Source organism: Protopterus annectens, chromosome 6.part0, assembly GCF_019279795.1.
Source record: "Protopterus annectens isolate FY-2018-M chromosome 6.part0, PAN1.0, whole genome shotgun sequence".
Lineage (NCBI taxonomy): Eukaryota > Metazoa > Chordata > Ceratodontiformes > Protopteridae > Protopterus > Protopterus annectens.
Genome location: NC_056737.1, coordinates 1,845,940,999 through 1,845,958,926, shown reverse-complemented (window position 1 = coordinate 1,845,958,926; position 17,928 = coordinate 1,845,940,999). Strand labels below are relative to the sequence as shown.

The 17,928-nt window shown below is 43.9% G+C and overlaps 1 protein-coding gene across 3 annotated transcripts in view; it reads left to right on the top strand.

The window, feature by feature from the left end:
- STAT4 (signal transducer and activator of transcription 4) overlaps nucleotides 1-17,928 on the top strand; it is a 3,571,511-nt gene that overhangs the window by 1,056,693 nt on the left and 2,496,890 nt on the right. For all 3 annotated transcript variants that reach the window (XM_044075198.1, XM_044075197.1, XM_044075196.1), the window contains one exon: nucleotides 14,864-15,008. In XM_044075198.1, the coding sequence (XP_043931133.1) occupies nucleotides 14,864-15,008 (145 nt within the window). The remainder of the gene's footprint in view (nucleotides 1-14,863; nucleotides 15,009-17,928) is intronic.

Sequence of the window (17,928 nt, the reverse complement as noted above, 5' to 3'; positions counted from 1 at the left end):
GGAGAGAGTAGTAAGTAGGGTGCTTAAAGTCACAGGCACTGGCAAAAATTCTGTCCAGCCCACCTCAACAGGTATCTGCTCCAACTGCCTCTATTTCTATTCCTCCTCTGACTACTTTTAGCTTGGAGCCAGAGACAATGGATCCGCAGGCAGTAAAACCGTCGGCTCCGATCATCATTTCTCCTTCGGTTCTGACGTCGGCTCCGATTACCTCGATTGTACCTTCTGTCGAGGGATCTGGGCACTGAGGCTCTCTCGTCGGCTCTGAGGGGGGAGTGGCATCGGACCCTTGTCCGACCCCATTCTCCCCCTCGGAGCTTCGGCGCAGGTGAGCTTGGCTTCAGCATCGGCCTCGGAGCCGTCACCCTCGATGTGGAGAAAGACTCCTGTTTCTTCGGAGCTGGAGCTTTCTCTGCCTAGAGGTTGGGATGCCTTCGAGGTCATGCAGAGTGTGCTGTCCCCCGAGGCAGCTCTACTGCCAGCTCCATCGGCTCCTCCCCCCGTGGTGTCTGTGCCATCCTCTCCGCCTCCTCCAGACCCCAAGCGTAGGGAACCTATGCCCCAGGACACCCCACTGGCTACTTCCGAAGCCTCCCCTGATCACTCGGAGGAGCCTCCCCAGAAGAAGAAGTGCAAGAGGAAGCACATAGACTCCCCTGAGTCTGTCACTTCAGATACAGACATGGATGAATCGGAAGGGTCCCCAAGGTATCCCTCTGAAAATGTTTCCTTTTCAGACATCCTTGAAATGCTTAGGCAGAGGATGGACTGGACTTCCCTAGCCCCTACCGAAAACGAGTCTGTATACCTGGACGCATTCGGTTCCCGACCTTCCACCTCCTGGGTATCTCCTCCTTTTGATCCACTCATGTCTGTAGTGGCTCGAAAGGCTTGGTCAGCTCCAGATTCTGTGGAACTTACTCCGAGGAGACCAAATAAATTCATTACAGCCCCCCAGGACTAGCAATTCCTCTCAAAATTTGTGCCCGTTGATGCCATGGTGGTAGCAGCAGCCACCAAGAAAGAGTTAGCAGAGACCTCTTCTTCTGTTCATCCTCCGAACAAAGAGTCTCGGATGATGGACAGATATGGAAAGCGAATGTTTGCTTCAGCGACCTGTTCTATGAGGTCCCTGAATTATCTATGCCATTTTACACGTCTTCAAAGGGATCTCCTGAAAAAGCTTGGAGATACCCTTCAAGATCCTACAGCTGAGGGAGCACCAGCCAAAGTAGCTTCTCAGCTTGCAACTCTTAATTCCATAGTTAACTCCTCCATGAGGCTGATTTCCTATGCAGCTGATGGAGCGAGCAGAACCGCAGGGACAGGTGTGGCTCTCAGGAGACATGCTTAGCTGTGACTGTGTCAGTTTGCGGAACCCTTTTGAGCATCCTTCACCAATACTCCCTTTGATGGCTCTTTTCTCTTTGGGCCTCAGGTGAAAGACACGTTGACCAGGTGTGAACAGGAAGGCAAGACTCTCTCTGCCGTGGGAGTCCAATTTTCCACTCCTTCCAGACCCTATCCCAAGGGTAAGAAGAGTGGAATGATGTGGTTCTGAAAATCCCAGGGACCCTTGCCTGACACAGGTGGTGATTTTTCCCCCAGAGGCAGAGGTGGAAACAACAATAACAGACACCACCCTCGTGGCTGAGGGGGACCGCAAAACCAGGGTGACAGAGAAACTTTCTCTGTCAAACCCTTCCAGCATCCCTGAAGGGTTGCCCAACTGCTCACCTCTGGAGGCAGTCGGGGGAAGACTTTCACTGTACCCAAAAGCCTGGCAAAATATAACAAAGAGACAGATGGGTACTATCCATCATATCCAGAGGTTACAAAATTCTCTTCCATCAATCCCGCATAGAATCGAAAAAGCCCATCCCAGATGTCCCACCCAGTCTAAGGAATCAAGCAGTCACAGAAGTTTCAAGACTGCTAGAAAAAAGAGCCATTCAAGAAGTCCCCACAGACCAACTAGGATCCGGAACTTACTCAAGATTCTTTTTAGTACCAAAAAGACGGGACTGGAGACCAATACTGGATCTCAGCAGATTGGACAAATCTGTACAAAAAGAAAAGTTCTGGATGGTGACACTGCAGTCCATTTTACCTTTTCTGGGTCAGGACAATTGGATGTGCTCCATAGATCTTCGGGACGCGTACTACCATATCAAGATGGACAGACGCTCCAGGAGATTTCTTCGCTTCCGGGTAGGGGCCAGTCATTACCAGTTCAGAGCTCTGCCCTTTGGTCTCAGCACAGCCCCCAGGACATTCACCATGTGTATGGCAGTAGTCACGGCTCACCTGAGGTGGCAAGGATTCCAGGTGTTTCCCTATCTAGATGACTGGCTCCTGACTGCTACCACCAGGCATCAACTCTTAGAGGCACGGGATTATACAATCACATCATGCACTCAACTAGGCATTACAGTAAACTTTGAAAAATCTGCCTTGTTGCCCTGTCAGTCTATTACATACATAGGAGCAGAATTAAACACAAAAGAAATGTTTGCAAGATTACCACAGGAAAGAGTTTCCACTATTCGTCAGCAAGTGTTAATTCTAATGCAGAGCATAAGGGTTCAAGTCAGACATGTCCTCCAAGCCCTAGACTCCATGGCAGCTGCAATTCTTCTTGTCCCATTAACACGTTTCCACATGAGAATCCTTCAGTGGCTTCTTTTCATGCAGTGATCTCTCCAGGCACTACCCATGTCTCACATGATCCTGATCACAGAAACATGCAAAAGGCAACTTTCTTGGTTGATGGTCTCCCCACTAGTAATTCAGGGCAGACTCTTCATACAACCCTCTCCGGTAGCCACAGTGACCACAGACGCCTCCCTGAAAAGGGGGGGGGGCATTATCTGGGCAGGACACTCCAAGGCACTTGGCAACCTCACGAGTAACATCTGCATATCAATGTCCTAGAAATGAGAATGGTTCTCCTAGCGTTGCCCCTTCAAGACTCTTTTCCTTCTGGGACCATTGCAATCCAAACGGACAACATGTTAGTGGTGTGGTACATCAACAAACAGGGCAGGACCAGGTCTTACCCCCTATGTCGAGAAGTACTCAGACTGTGGCAATGGGCGATTTCCTCCCAACATTTTCTGATAGCAATGCACATCCCTGGGAAATCCATCGTTATAGCGGACAGGCTGAGCAGAGCTATCCTCATGCCTCACGAATCTCTGAATCAGGAAGTTGCGGATCTTATCTTCAGCGAATGGGGACAGCCTTGCTGCGACCTATTTGCCACTCCTCTCAACAACAAATGCAGCAGCTACTTCTGCCTACTTCCTCTTCCAGGTCATATACCCAGAGATGCTGTAGTCCACGATTGGCCTCAGGGACTTCTTTACGCTTTTCCCCTAATTCCAAGACTCATACAGAAAGCAAAATCATTGGGTTGCAAAATGATCCTCATTGCCCCATATTGGCCTTGACAAATATGTTCCCATTCCTACACCTCCACCTTTTGGATCAACCGTTGATTCTGGTCCCGGTTCCAGATCTGCTGATTCACCAATCAGGCAGGTTGCACCAATCCCTTCAAACTCTCCAGCTCACAGCTTGGTTACTCCACTTCCAACCTTAGCCCGGCTTTCCAGTATTTCCCCAGCGGTCCATAATATTATTGTTTCCTCACATAAGTCTACTATGAGGAAAGTGCAAACTAGTAAATGGAAACATTTTTCTTACTGGGCAGAATCTAGAAATTTGGATCCTTTCTCAGCCCCAATCCATGAAATTCTTGAATTTCTAACACAGCTTTTTCAGTCTGGTGCAGCTTCCTCTGCCATTAGAGTACAACTAGCTGCCATTTCTAATTTTCATATTGGTATGTTTAATTCTAGCATAATGTCTCATAAGCTCTGCAAAGCCTTTATGAAAGGAACATCTCTTCTTAGACCCCCAGTTAAAGATCCTCCCCCTCCTTGGGATCTCAGTTTAGTTTTAGCCTCCTTAATTTTGCCTCCCTTTGAACCGGCAGCATCGTGTCCTTTAAAAATTTCTTTCTTGGAAGACACTTTTTCTGGTTGCTATCACTTCAGCTAGACGTGTCTCAGAACTTCAAGCACTATGTGTTTGTCCTCCTTACCTGGTGTTTCACAAGGACAGAGTTTCTCTGAGGACCAGTCCATCTTTTATTCCTAAAGTCTGCTCAGAGAACGATTTAAATCAATCCATAGATCTCCCAGTTTTCTTTCCTAATCACAGCAACAAGGCAGAATACAAGCTCCACCAATTGGATGTACACAAGACAATTGTGCTTTTACCTCCATAGAACTAAGGAACTAAAAAAGTCAGACCAGTTATTTATTTCTTATGCCTTCAACACACAGTGTCTTCCAGTTTCTAATGTGACCTTATCCAGATGGTTATCCGATACTATTGCCTTTATTTATCAATTACGAAATAAAGAGCTACCAGCTAAACCAAAAGGTCATTCCACTAGAGCATTAGCCACCTCTGTAGTGTTTCAGTCTAGGTTGCCCATAGACTCAATCTGTGCAGCTGTCACTTGGGCAAACCCTCACACTTTTATCTCTCATTACAAGGTCGATATGGTCTCCTGGAGCAGAGCTTCCTTTGGTTCTACTGTTCTGAAGAGTTTGTTCCAATGAGCCACCCGGGATTTTAGGTGCTAGGGACACTGTCCCAAATAGCAAGAACGAAGGCGAGATAGACAACTTAACATAAAGAAGTTGTGTACCTACCATAATGTTCCATGTTAGTTGTTTTCATCTCCCCTTCCTTCTTGCGTCCCTCCCTCCTCCCCCCTTCCTAGAGGATTGTGAGGAGGTCCCTTTTGTTTTCACTGGCTGAGCATCTTTTATTACTTCACATGCCAGGTAAATCTATAACTCTTTCCTTGTTTAGGTGTATTGGACAACCAGTTTTAGTAACTGGTTGCTCTACTAATATCTAGTGTGCGCTATCACAAACGAGATCTGGGTAGCTGACGCTGGGCATTCTGGGATAAGGGGTAGCCTTGAGCCAGTACTATATATACGTGGAGTTTATGGCCATTAGTATGTCAACAGGCTTGTGTTCACAGTGCCCTCTTGCAGAATAGTGACATACTACAGAGACTGTATGAGTGCTCACAATTTGCAGGCATCAGCCAACATTGTTAGCCGCAGTCATTCAATAGTCACGTGTATTGTGGATAAATGGATTCAAAACACTAGAGGTCCCAGGACTGCACCCTGTTGAATTCTGCTGCTTACAGATCAGCTATTGGAGGTGGATGCCCCTATGTTGTGTATGTGTGCCATCAGTGGGCCACTTAGTGGCCCCTACAGTGACAGTATCATGAATGTCTAAATGGGTGCTTTGTAAATGTTCCCTGAGTGAGGGATACAGTCAGATGGCTTGGCTCAGTCTAGAGGGTTGTATGCCCTTATATACCCTCACCCAGGTCCTTGGTGGCTGCCTTGGAAATGTCCACTATGTGTAACAGTCATGCTCCCCCTGTCATACATCCAAACTGCGTACAGTCACCTCTGTGTAAATCACATATGTGTGTGCAGATCATCTCCATGATGATTGCCCCTATGGGCATACAGATATGGATACTTAGACAAAGAGGTGTATAGTTATGTTGGTCAGTGGATGCACCACCTCTATGCAAAGGTATAACAGTTGCCATTGTCCACTCAGCTGGTGTGCAGCCAGTGGTGTTAGCATGATTGCAGGAGTTTCCCAATGGTGTTAGTAATCCTTCTCAGTTCACATGTGGGATGCAGCCTGGAATGTTAACATGTGCAGTAGATGCTGTGTATCTTCCATTGAGAGGCCAGTTACAAACTGCTCTTTAAATGTGGAAGTTATACGGCAGTTTGTAGGGATGTCATGTAGTGGGGACAAAGGGAGAGTAGTTAACACAGTGTGGGAGTACAGGTTAGGTATGAGTACAAACCCATTATATGTAGCATCATGACGTATGAGGTCACCTTCAATCTGGGCCTGCCTTTGAGGTCACACATTTAATTACACTGTGCATTGTGGTTCTGCTTTGTGTGGGTAGCGTCTTTTATCACTTAACAGTGTCTACACAACATCACAACAACACTGTGTGCTTCTTGTAACTGAGGAGGTAGTGCCTCCAAGTTAGGGGTGCACCCTCACCCCAACTGTCACACAGCACTGTCCACCTATTATTGTACAGCCTGCTAATGGCAGTTGTCCACCAGTCAGTTGAGCTGAGCCATGACAAGCCTGTGTCCCTCCTGTCACGTACAGCTGACTTCATGCAGTTGTAATGCTGCTGACATAATACATGGGTGTAGAGCTCTGCATATTTGCCTGTCCCATCTGAAGAGGGAGGTGCAGTCACGTTATGTCAACCATCCCACAGGAGGCAATAAATGGCTGTCTTGACATGTCTGTATTGTCTGCAACGGTGGGTAAATGCTGATAGTCCTAAGGAGACTGATCTGTGGCCAGATCCCACCAGGGAGGACCTCACATTGGGGGGCTGTAGTGATCACTCATATTGGTGCACACATGAAGCAATACATTGGCTTCCTGTGTGGGGATGTCATGGCACTGCTGTAGGGCATTGTAGGTAAGGACCTGGACCATCCTTTGGGCAAGTGAGCCACAGCACTACCAAGCAACACAGTGTGTACATATTTACTTCCCTAACATGTTTGTCTATGCTTTGTACAGACACCCTGCATGAGACTCTTCTTGCAACATGCTGGAAGTAACTGTAATACTTACTTGCACAGAGGACAACTAGCAAGTAGTGCCAAGCGGTGTCCTCAGATCTCTTGAGTCATGTCACCTGAAATGCCATGGTAGGAATTAGCATGGATATGAACACTAGCACTGTCATACACCTACTGACACTGGACCAAACACTTACTTTTGCTCAAGGCCATATCATGCCTACTGACTGTAAACGATGGAGCCCATTGACTGATACACTATGCACTGGATGTCGGACATATGTTTCACTCCACCAACCGTGGCGTGACAAGGTGTATGACAATATTAGGCCAGCAGGCCTTGCTGGAAACTGTATATGTCATCTACAGAGTGTTATGTCAGCTGGTGGATAGTCAAGTGTCTGACGGTTGTACTCTGGGAAAATAGCGTTGGGAGACCTATTCTGCAATGACGCCAGTCACTAGTGGAGTTCACCATCATCCATTATTGGCATACCCTGTCTACTTATTCCCTCTCTGCAGTCACAGCCATTGTCAGTGATCTCTGACTGAGTACATAAGCAGGTGATGGCATATTAGGAGCTGTCACAGAATCCTACATAGACCCAACAGTTATCCAGAACAGCCTAAGACACAGTCAGTTGTCTGAGCCACTGACAAAGACTAAATACCAACGATTACACAATACCATGCTGTGGGAAATCATTCATCCCTGCAAAATATTGTAATGTTCACACACCGCACATGCTTGAGCCATTACACATGGAGCTATGAACACAGAGAGTAATTTAGCCCTTGATTTTCAATGGTCGGTAAGATAGGAGGATGCATTCAGTGTTGTACAACTTATACTGACAGGTTTGGGATGTAAATCCCAGACTGTCACTGCTATACTGAATGTGGCAGTCATCACACCTATCATTGTGGTTTGTCACTACACAGGCATATCATACAACTGTAGCAGTCACAGAGGTTCCATGGTGCACCAATATGCAGTGTAGATAACATGTCCTATGGTGTCCGTGTCATGACCATACATGTGTAGTCTGTCTCCTAAATGCTTTGGATGGGATATGTATTGCTCCATACAGGGAGGTGTCAGATCCCACAGTGTACCTCCAGTGTATCCATGACAGGAGTGACATATATCTCACCTGCTCTACATGCCTACAACATCACTGTGGTATATATAGTACATGCTGAAGGGACAGGTTTGTAACACGGACAGTACATCCTACATGAAACAGGCCCCCCATGCATGTGAAGCACACATCTGCTGTGACACACATCATGTGCAGGTTACGTAATGGGATGCAGAACACGACAATCATAACTGGTGTCGGGCAACTGTCTGTACTGGGCACAGGATATTTGTAGATGGGCCATCTCCATCACCACAGCTTGTAGATGTGTTAGTTCCCAAAACCCTGGTGACATTTTTCAAGGGTAGCAGACCTTTTCACAAATTAGGGATACATGAGTACACTGAATGTCACCATTGTCCTTTTCAGTCACCGTACACTTATGAACCTATGGAGCCATGCACTTGTAGTGCTGTACCTTGCTGAAGACATATTTCTGCTGTGCTGACATGCCATTCTGTGCTGCTTTATTACCACTTTGTATCCATAGGTTATCCCAACAGACTTCCGAAACAGAAACAGGTCCATGACACACCTGTCATTGTGTAACTATACAGCCATTACAACATCATACAACATATGGTACAAAAAAGTATGTGGCATACTCATAACAAATGCTAGCATAAAGTATCTGTCAGTAACCACTACAAGTGGCATGACAAAACAACACTGCATTACAGAAGAACATGTTAACTAATGTAGTCACCCTGTGCATCAGACACATAGCTTCATTTCCGTGCATTGGTGGCGAGGATGACAGGGATGTGGCACAGGTGTCATCACTTGTACAGGGTGTTGTGTGGGTGTGCAGGAGGCCTAGGCAGAATCAAACAGTTGACAGCATGTGTGTGAGTCAGGAAGGGAAGCAGGTAAGGTGGATCATGGAAAGGTGCCGTATGTGTCTGTAAGTGACCTGCATTTGACAGTGGTGTGTGTGTGTGTGCGTGCATGTGTGTGTGTGTGTGTGTGTGTGTGTGTGTGTGTGTGTGCGCGCACGCGTGTACACAGTCAAGCTCATTGCTAGCCCTACATGTGTGTATGTTGGACAGCTTTGGACAGTACATGGTAGAGTTGACAGTTCACTGTCTTTGGCCCCAAACATGGGAACTGGCTGTGCTAGGAGTTGCACTGGCACCTACATGCCCAAGGTCATAAGAGGTGCTAGTACCTGATGGTGACTGCTGTCTGCTGGGACTGTCATGGACCATGAGCCCATGGCCTGCCACATTTTGGTGTGGACAGCACACCCCCCTCTGTAGCGCTAGATGTACTGCCTCTACAGGAGCATGATTGTGCATGGCCACATGGACTCTCAACAGATGGGGTTGCTGACCTATGTCCACAAGTCCAACACTCAACTCCAACCACACGTTCCAGCGCAGACAATGTGCAGTCCAAGACAGACACTGTCTCAGCCTACCTTCTGTTTACTGCATCAGAGAATCGATCCAGGGTGTCCCCAGTGTGGTGGAGGCAGTCATGGATGTCAGACTGTGCTGCATCCATATCACTAAGCATATGTCTAGTGTTCTGTTCAGAATGTGCCTGTGCGTCCATGATGGCCCAGGGCATGCACCAAATGACCCATGATGTGACACCTGCAACAGGTGGTGGGTGGACAGCAAGCCTCCTACAAGCACCCCTGTCAATCTGCCTGTGTGGGACCTTGCCAGCTGTCTGGCTATGGCTAGTGTCTGCACTCACTGGAGCCATAGTTGGCACACTTTCCTGTTCAGTGTCCCCACCCTCTGACTGTCCAATATCTATGGCCTCCAGGGACTCTGTATGTGTAGGAATACTGACTGTGTGCAATGACAATGAGGACAGAAGAGGGATGTCAACCTCTGGGACAGATTCATCCCCTGAAACCCCCAGCTGTGCCTCACTGTGGCCACCATCATCATCAGAGTCTGGGGAGGCATTGACATCAGGTTGTGTAGGGGACAGACACCAACCCCCACAGTCACCTGTGATAAGAAAGGAAAAAGCAGTACATTAATACCTGCACTATTATGTTCTGCAGTACTATGTTGTGATATATGTAAGGCTCTGTACACTGCCATCACTATGACAGACCTGTTGAAAACCTGACCTCATATAGTAAGACATGAGGACAGTACTCTTCTCACTAACAGCTGTAGTTACTTGACAATAATATCTCATTGCACTATAATCTCATCAACAACAGTGCGGTACACTGTTGACATTTGTGTAGACTATGCACATTTGACACATATGACACTCTGTAGTGTCCTGATAATACCGTCATATCTATCAGTGTGGTCACATGTACAAGGCATAGGTATGAGTCTAACATGTGTACAGTCAGAATATATGTGTGCAGTTGGCAATCATGCCGACAGTACAGCAATGCTGGCAGCAGGCCTGGGATGACAGTATCGGAATTACACTGCTGTAAACTTACATCTATAACAAAACAATGCCATGCTTACCAGGAGCAGGACCACAGGCATGACCAATACCTGATGAACTTGTGAAAAGTTGAGGGAGAGGTAATGTCAGTACCACCACATGTTCCACCACCATAAGGTAATACGTCCATATATCTCACATTTACATTAGTTACTGTGTTAATTGTTATATTGGCAAAATCTGAGCATGACAGTCAGACTGCAGTGTAACCCCCCCAAAAACACTGACAAACCTGACACCCATGTAAGACTATGTATGCTCCTTTGCCGTGGACACTGTGGTACCCACATCCAGGATGTAGGGTGTGATGGATGCCTGGGAGTTGTCGTGTTTGCCTAGATTCTGCAGGAATTCCTCAGTGGCTGAGAGTGGTTGCTCCGCTGCAGGCCTTCCACCAGTGGTGCCACAATCCCTGGTTACATCTGCGCTCTTCTGTGTGCGACATTGATCATGTCCATTGCGCAGTGTCGAAGCTGTTCATATGTCCTGTTCTGATGACCTGTGGCATTGACATCATGGACAGTGTCAGCCCACAATGCCTTCTGCTGTTCCCTGTTGTGCCTCCCCCTGGAGAGTAGGACTTCATGGTGTTGATGGGAGTCCTACCAGTATTAACTCATTCTCTGCATCCATGAAAGCTGCACAGAGTCTTGCATACATGTTCCCTGAAAGACAGACAGTAACATGAGAATATATGTCAGGATCACATACGTGGAAGTACACTATGTAGCGATATAGCAAGGACAGAATGGCTGACAGTATCCACTGCTTGATCACACATCATATTCCACAGTGTGCAAACATACTAAGCATTTGGATACAACTAGGATATTAGCAATAGTCAGGTATTCCTGTGTGTGTCATGAGAGATACTTCTGTATATTCATACAGTTGATGCTGGAGTCTGTTAATGTAGTGTGCCCCCAAGGGGGCAAGCCTCCTGGTAGTATGTCAAACCAACTACACCAATCAAATAGCAGTGTACTATTACAGCTGCTGTAAAGGGAGAGTTCCATGAGCCCAGTGTATCACATTGACAATATACATTCCAGCCTTGATGTCTTGTACATCCTCTGCATGTGTAACAAATCTGGAGATCATTGACATGTCCTTATCACAGGTCTAAGAAAGGCTTAATGCTGTAATCCCTATTCTCCGTAAGTATAGTCAGACATCTGCATCCTGATGTAAACAAGATGGTCACATACCTGATGGAGTGTAGTACTCCTCTGTTGATATGTGATGATAGTTAATACTGTGCATACATGTGGTCTGTTTGAGGAAAATCTCATATAGAATGGTTCCCCATAGCCAGCTGCTTGCCTTTTTAACATGCTTCTCATTAGCAGGTGATTGCCTCTTAACCAATCTGCGAGTCTGAAATGCTAATTGCAGCCAACACAGCTGTAGTGCCATATTTCATAAATTTGTTTTTAAAATTAAACGTAAATACTAAATTAAATTACAGACATCTTATGACTGCTGTGGACTTGAACCCAGGACCTACTACACATTTAGCTACTTGGATGTTATGAAAACTAGTATACCTTCACATGTACTGCTGGTCTACCTGTTAGCCTTGCTAAACTGCGTCACACCATGCAGATATGCCTAAACAAATGGCAATTAAAAAAAAAAAAACTTTAACTATGATAACTAATTACATCAGGTTTCTATTATTAGATGTATGGCAGGTGTCAACTGTCTGTATGTGAGCACTGAGCAGAGCTTGGTATTGCTGTGCTCAGTGCCGCGCAAGCATACACAGTAGCAGGGAGCATTACAGGTAGCCTCACCCTGCACATAACATCTGACCAGGCATCCACGACCATGATTAATATGCATGGCATGCTGCTGAGGGAGATACATGGCTGTGTATACATTCCGTGTAGGCTCTACACGGTGCCTACACAGATTTTATTAAATTGTGCAGCAGGTTTGTATTCAAGAATAAGATTATCAGCAATGTGAAATCATTTGTATCATTTTAATACTTTTATCAAAGTTTGTTGCAAGGTTAGACAAGTTAGAACCAAGTAGAACTGAGGAGATGAATAGACAGTTATTTATGTAAAAGGGTAAATGTACAGTTGCTCCTTTGTTCAATAAATGATATTCAATAACTGTTGTTACGCTGGTTCAAAGTTGCAAGGAGATTGTATTCCCAACTTATTTCTGGGCACAACTGGGCATAGTAAATGTGCTTACAAATGCCTTGTGGTTATAATAATAACAATATGTATTATTATTTTATGTGAATTGTAACATATTTTAAGAGTCAGTTCAGCAACCAAGCTATAAACTAATAAAGAATGCCATTGTTCGACCACATTCCATCTTTAGTAGCTTAAAGTAATTGTATATGCAGTAACAAGAAATTGTGTGATAAGTTAGTTGTTGTACTGGGCAGCAATATATGTTAAAATGTTCCATAGCTGCTCCTGTACAAGAAAAAAATGCTTGCAGTAGCCCGACTGGCAAATTAGTGGTTGCTGGACTTATACTGAAGCTTTCATAGGCATGCAAGGAAAATACATCATATGAACGTATGGCATAACTATCTCCTGTAATTTTCCACTAAATGTATAGATTAGTTTAAAAACTAGCATGCGGTTGCTATCATACAAAAAGCATTGGAATGCATAAAATATGAGTGGTTTATATTTAATGTAAATAATTTTCATGAAACATTACTAATATTATCTAGAAGCAAACATATCTAAAAAAAGAGGGAATGGAAATAAACTATATGAAACAGAACAATTTATTGAAACAGATGTCAGGGGTTATGCATATTAAGATTTACATCTACTCAGTGGCATACTGCCTGTTCAGAGGCGATCTGTGCCTGACGTATAAAGCCATGTCCAACCCGGAATTAATGGACATGCTGCACCTCAGAAAATCCAAATCCCATCGAGCTACGCTACCGAGACTTGAACCTCAGCACTGAAATAAATAGGACATGCTGGAGGGACAGATTCATAACCCAGAGGCTCCCTTCACTCTGGAATAAAATCCCAGTCCAGGTTAGGCAGAGTCCCTCATTGACTCTCTTCAAGAGGAATCTTGATGAGTGGATGGGAGATCGTAGGTTTACCCCGGGTATCACTTCTGTGTCACTGTTAGACAGAGGCACAGTATACTAACCTCGAAAAAGGGCATAGCAAAATAAATTTAAAATGGGTGGCGAAAGCCAAACACATTCTGGCTAGGCTTATAAATGCCCTAGGGCAGATAGCCTAGTATGAACCTATGAACCTATTAATCTTTGATGCTCTTTAAATGAGTGATTATATTTCCTAATTGCTTTACAGATATAAAAGTGAGAGCATGTCTTGCAAATGCACTTCTCTATGTGTCTTAATCTGAGCAATCACTGAGAGAAGTATAATTTATAAAAGCTTAAATTGTAATGTTTCCACTGTGGATTTTTGTGTCTGTGAGAGAACGAGAGCATGATGCTGACAGTAATTCTAGTCATTTAGTCAGAACAGCATTGGGCCTTTTCTTTCTCTACTGGGGAAATTTCTGTGTGTGTGTGTGTGTGTGTGTGTGTGTGTGTGTGTGTGTGTGTGTGTGTGTGTGTGTGTGTGTTGCGGATATCTTTTTTGTGTCAGCACCATCCCCCTCAGAACTAATAATCATAGACCCTTAAAACTGAAAACATCTGTCTTTGAACTACTTACAGGGAAGACATTCAGTAAGATTACCCTTGCCGTGTGGGATAGTTTATTGTAACAGATCAGAAACAGGCTAAACTGGAAAATTCAGACCCAAATAACTGAAACATTTATCTTCAGGCTGTAAATGTCATGTTACAAAGAAAATGGAAAACAGCCCAAATGTTTGTATTTACTGGTGTTTATTTGGCATGATGCCGTTTTCGTTCTCTTACACCATTAAGGGGACCGATTTCATGTTGTATTCTGTGCTAGCTTTGTACCTATCTTACTGCGTTTGAATGCTGTTAAAGTATTTGTTTGATGACATTGTGTCAGTTATTGTCTTTGTTTTGTACTCATACTGGTAGTTTCTGTAATATCATTGCCGATGTATATAACGTTTTGTGATACTGCATATACTCAGGGTTCCATTTGGTTTGGCTAATGTTTGATAAGAGTTTTTGGACCAACCAACTCACCTGCCTAGTTAACAAACAAATAAGAACTGCTTGAAAGGAAGGTAAACTTAACTGTTCTACAGAGCTAAGGCATGCTTAGCATGAACAAAGAGTGCAAAAACTTCACTGAACTTTATACAGTATACATTTATTTAATGACTCAGTGGTTATTTACTAGTTTTATGTCTGGCTGCCTTTTCATGAGAGGATTTATTTTTCAGAGGCTTTGCCTCCCTGTCATTGGGCCATCTCATTTTGTAAATGCCGGGTAATAGGAATGGATAGTCATCTAGGTTTCTTCTGAATTGTGTGTTCCCTAAAATGGGATGTTGGACTTTAGCTGTTTCTTGTTTTGATAGTGTATGAACAACCACTTAATGTTCTGAAGATAAAAGTTGATATTGCAGAGGATTAGTGGCAATGTCTAACTTTTGCCATCATATCTTTATTTTGGCCTTTTTTGTATGTGTGTGTAATAGGGATGTGGCATCACACAATGAACTGCTGGCTGCCATCCTTTTTCAGAATCTGTTAGTGGAAGTGGAGAAACGGTATAGTCAGGCTGCTCAAGAAAAGAACTTCCTCCTAATGCACAATGTGAAGAGAATAAAGCAGCACCTTCAGGTAAGTGGTTATTCCAGTTCATTTTAGGGGAAAATACACTTACAGACGCTTGTTTTGCAAAACGGCAAATGTTCATTATATTGATCACTGCTGCTGTAGCCTTAGTTATATTGGTTGTACCTGCTATATGCTACAAAAGCTTCAAAGGACCTTCTACTCGCCCAAACTGTCAAGCAGCTCAGGCTGAGGTGCCTAAAGACAAGTGTTGGCACAGAGCCCTTCAGAGCTTTACTGCTGTTGAAGAGTACACCTCTCTGAGGCTTTTGAGGATTGACAACAGGTTTGTACTTTCCTTTGCTGGGCATGTAAGTTCCTTTTGGGGAAAAATCCTCTATTTTGTTAAATTTACTGATGTTTTATTACTTTCTTCTTTGGGAAAGTTATTTTAAAGGTAGGAGTGTTGTGTTTTAATGGACTGTCTACAGACTGTAATGTATTTTAAAATGGAGCACTTGTTTTTTTCTGTCAGTTTAAAGGTAGTGTTAACTAACTGAAATACATATTTTCTGTGCAGTCATTGTGTGTATTTTTCTTGTGGGTCTGGCGTAGTGTTTGAAAGTGCTGTTTATTGTTTTTTTCTATCAAAAAAGTAACTTTTGTGAACTGGTTGTTTTATTGGCATTTGCTGCTTGTCTCCCCTGGCACCATTATTGGCTTGAACATAGAACAGATTACCTGTCCTATGATTGATCCTTCGGTGATATTTTGCTTGAGGGCCTCACCAGTTCGTTTTGTGCAGAAGTGGGCGTGGCGCGAATTGAGTGACAACCCAGTCTGCATATGTAATTAGCCTTCAAGTAATCGCGCGTGCATACATATTTTTGGGATGACTCCTTCAGCATGCTATTACAAAAAATATATTAAACAGTTATCTTCAGCACTGACATCTCATTAGCCTGGGAACCGGATTAGAGCATATCCTTTAGCAGGTGTTGAAAGCTGTTCTAAACCAAAATGACAACTGGCCTAGCACTCAGAATTTTTGGAAATCACGAGTGGCAATTTACACATAAGAACTCAGTACTGTTTCCAACCTTCCTTTTGGTTAACCCCATTTGAATTTGAAAGCAGTAACTTAATTAGTTATACTAAGGCTGCTGCCTCTCCCCTTCTCTACTCACTTGTTCTCGGGCTAATGAGGTAAAACAGCAATGTGACACAAACCAGAAGGAATAATGAGAATTCCAAAAGACAAGCCACTAGGTTTGTTTGAGTACCAAGTGACTGCCCATTTTAAAACAAACACAATAGCAGACTCATTTCAGATCAATAATACAATTCATTACTCCTCCATCTATTCATCAAAAGTGGAAAAAATGCAAGCCTGCGACTATATACTGTAAATTCACACATAGTAGCTTTCACTGCAACATGTGCAAGGCTTGATGCACCTCTTCCTCTGCATTCAGAATTTTTACTTTTTTATAGTTAGATGACTGGGAAAGTCTGACTGCGCAAACTCTGTTGCCAAGAGGCCCCAGGGGAAAACTCTGACAGTACGTAACATGCATAAATGTATATAAAAACTTTTTCCTTTAAAATTACAAAATAAAATTACATGAATGTAAACTATTATTTTTCATATGAATGTGTATATGAAATGCTTGAATAACCTGCCTGCTACACTCTGGAGGGAAGCCACTGAGTTCAGTGGGTGATACACACTGATTTCAAACTAGTTATTAAACTGCGATTACTGCATACTGAAGTGCACTGGTATTATTAAACTGCATTCCCTTATCTTCCATGTTACCAACTGATGTTGGTAACGTTTTACTGTTTTATTTATTGTTATATTACATGTCAGTGTGCTTGTTTTCTCTTTTTGACATCCAATGGTACATTTGGAGGAAATGCATATTCATGAAAGACATATCACGGGGGTGGGTTTTGGGCGGAGCTTGCTACTGCACATCTGGTGAGGCCCTCAAGTAAAATATCGCTGATCCTTCTTCTAACCACAGAAAGAAAAAGTTAAGCAAACAGCCTTTGCCAGCATACATCTAGCAGTTTTCCTCAGCTGCAGGTGGGTGACTCTTCTGTGGCCATTTGTTGTACCTCTGACCATTCATCTTTTACCCCAGATCCCTCTGGTGTAGCACCTACAGCCACTATAGACCAGGGATTCCTCTCTGGCTGTTGAAGTCCCCTCAGTGGGCAATGGAGTACCACTCTTGTTGGTCCTCGGAGAGGAAACAGAGAAAGTTTTCCTGTTGCGCCAGAATGCTTTGACCATCTCTGGGAAAGCAGCTGCTACCATTAGTAACATAGTTGGCACCATTTTTCCTGTCAAAAAGTAACAGAAAACCAAGTATGTGTCTACATTCCCTGAAACTTCTTTAGACATAAGTAGTTTACTAGGTCTGGCTCAGGGTTTAATTCAGGCTGTTGATCCTTCTTGTAAAGTATTTTCCAGTAAAAGAAAGAGGGGTTCCTCTTTTCCTAAAGATATTCAGTATTCTGAATCTGAAGAGGAAAACACAGGGACAGATTCATTTTACCCCCAGATTTCTGACTCATACTCAGAGGAGAGCTCAATTAGTGACTCTCCTTGACAGGATTTCTTTTCCTATGAGACTATTGCCAAAATGTGCTAGTGTTTCAGTGGGAGAACACTGAGGTTTCTCAGTACCCCAGAAAATAATATGAATTGTTACATGTTACAGAAGGATTTTCCAGAGCCTACACCTGGTCCTCATGTTCTGTCTGCTTTAGAGAATGTATAAGTTACTGCCTGCAATCTTCCTGTTGGTCAGCCAGCTGCCACTAAAAAGTCATATAGGATGTATAAAATTCCTCGCTGTTTTAAATTTGTATATGCTATCCCAAACCTGACCCAGCAGCTGTAGTCTTAGTTGATCCCACTGCTGCTAAATACTTAGTTAATCCCAGTGCTACTCTTTCTGATATGGATGAGAGA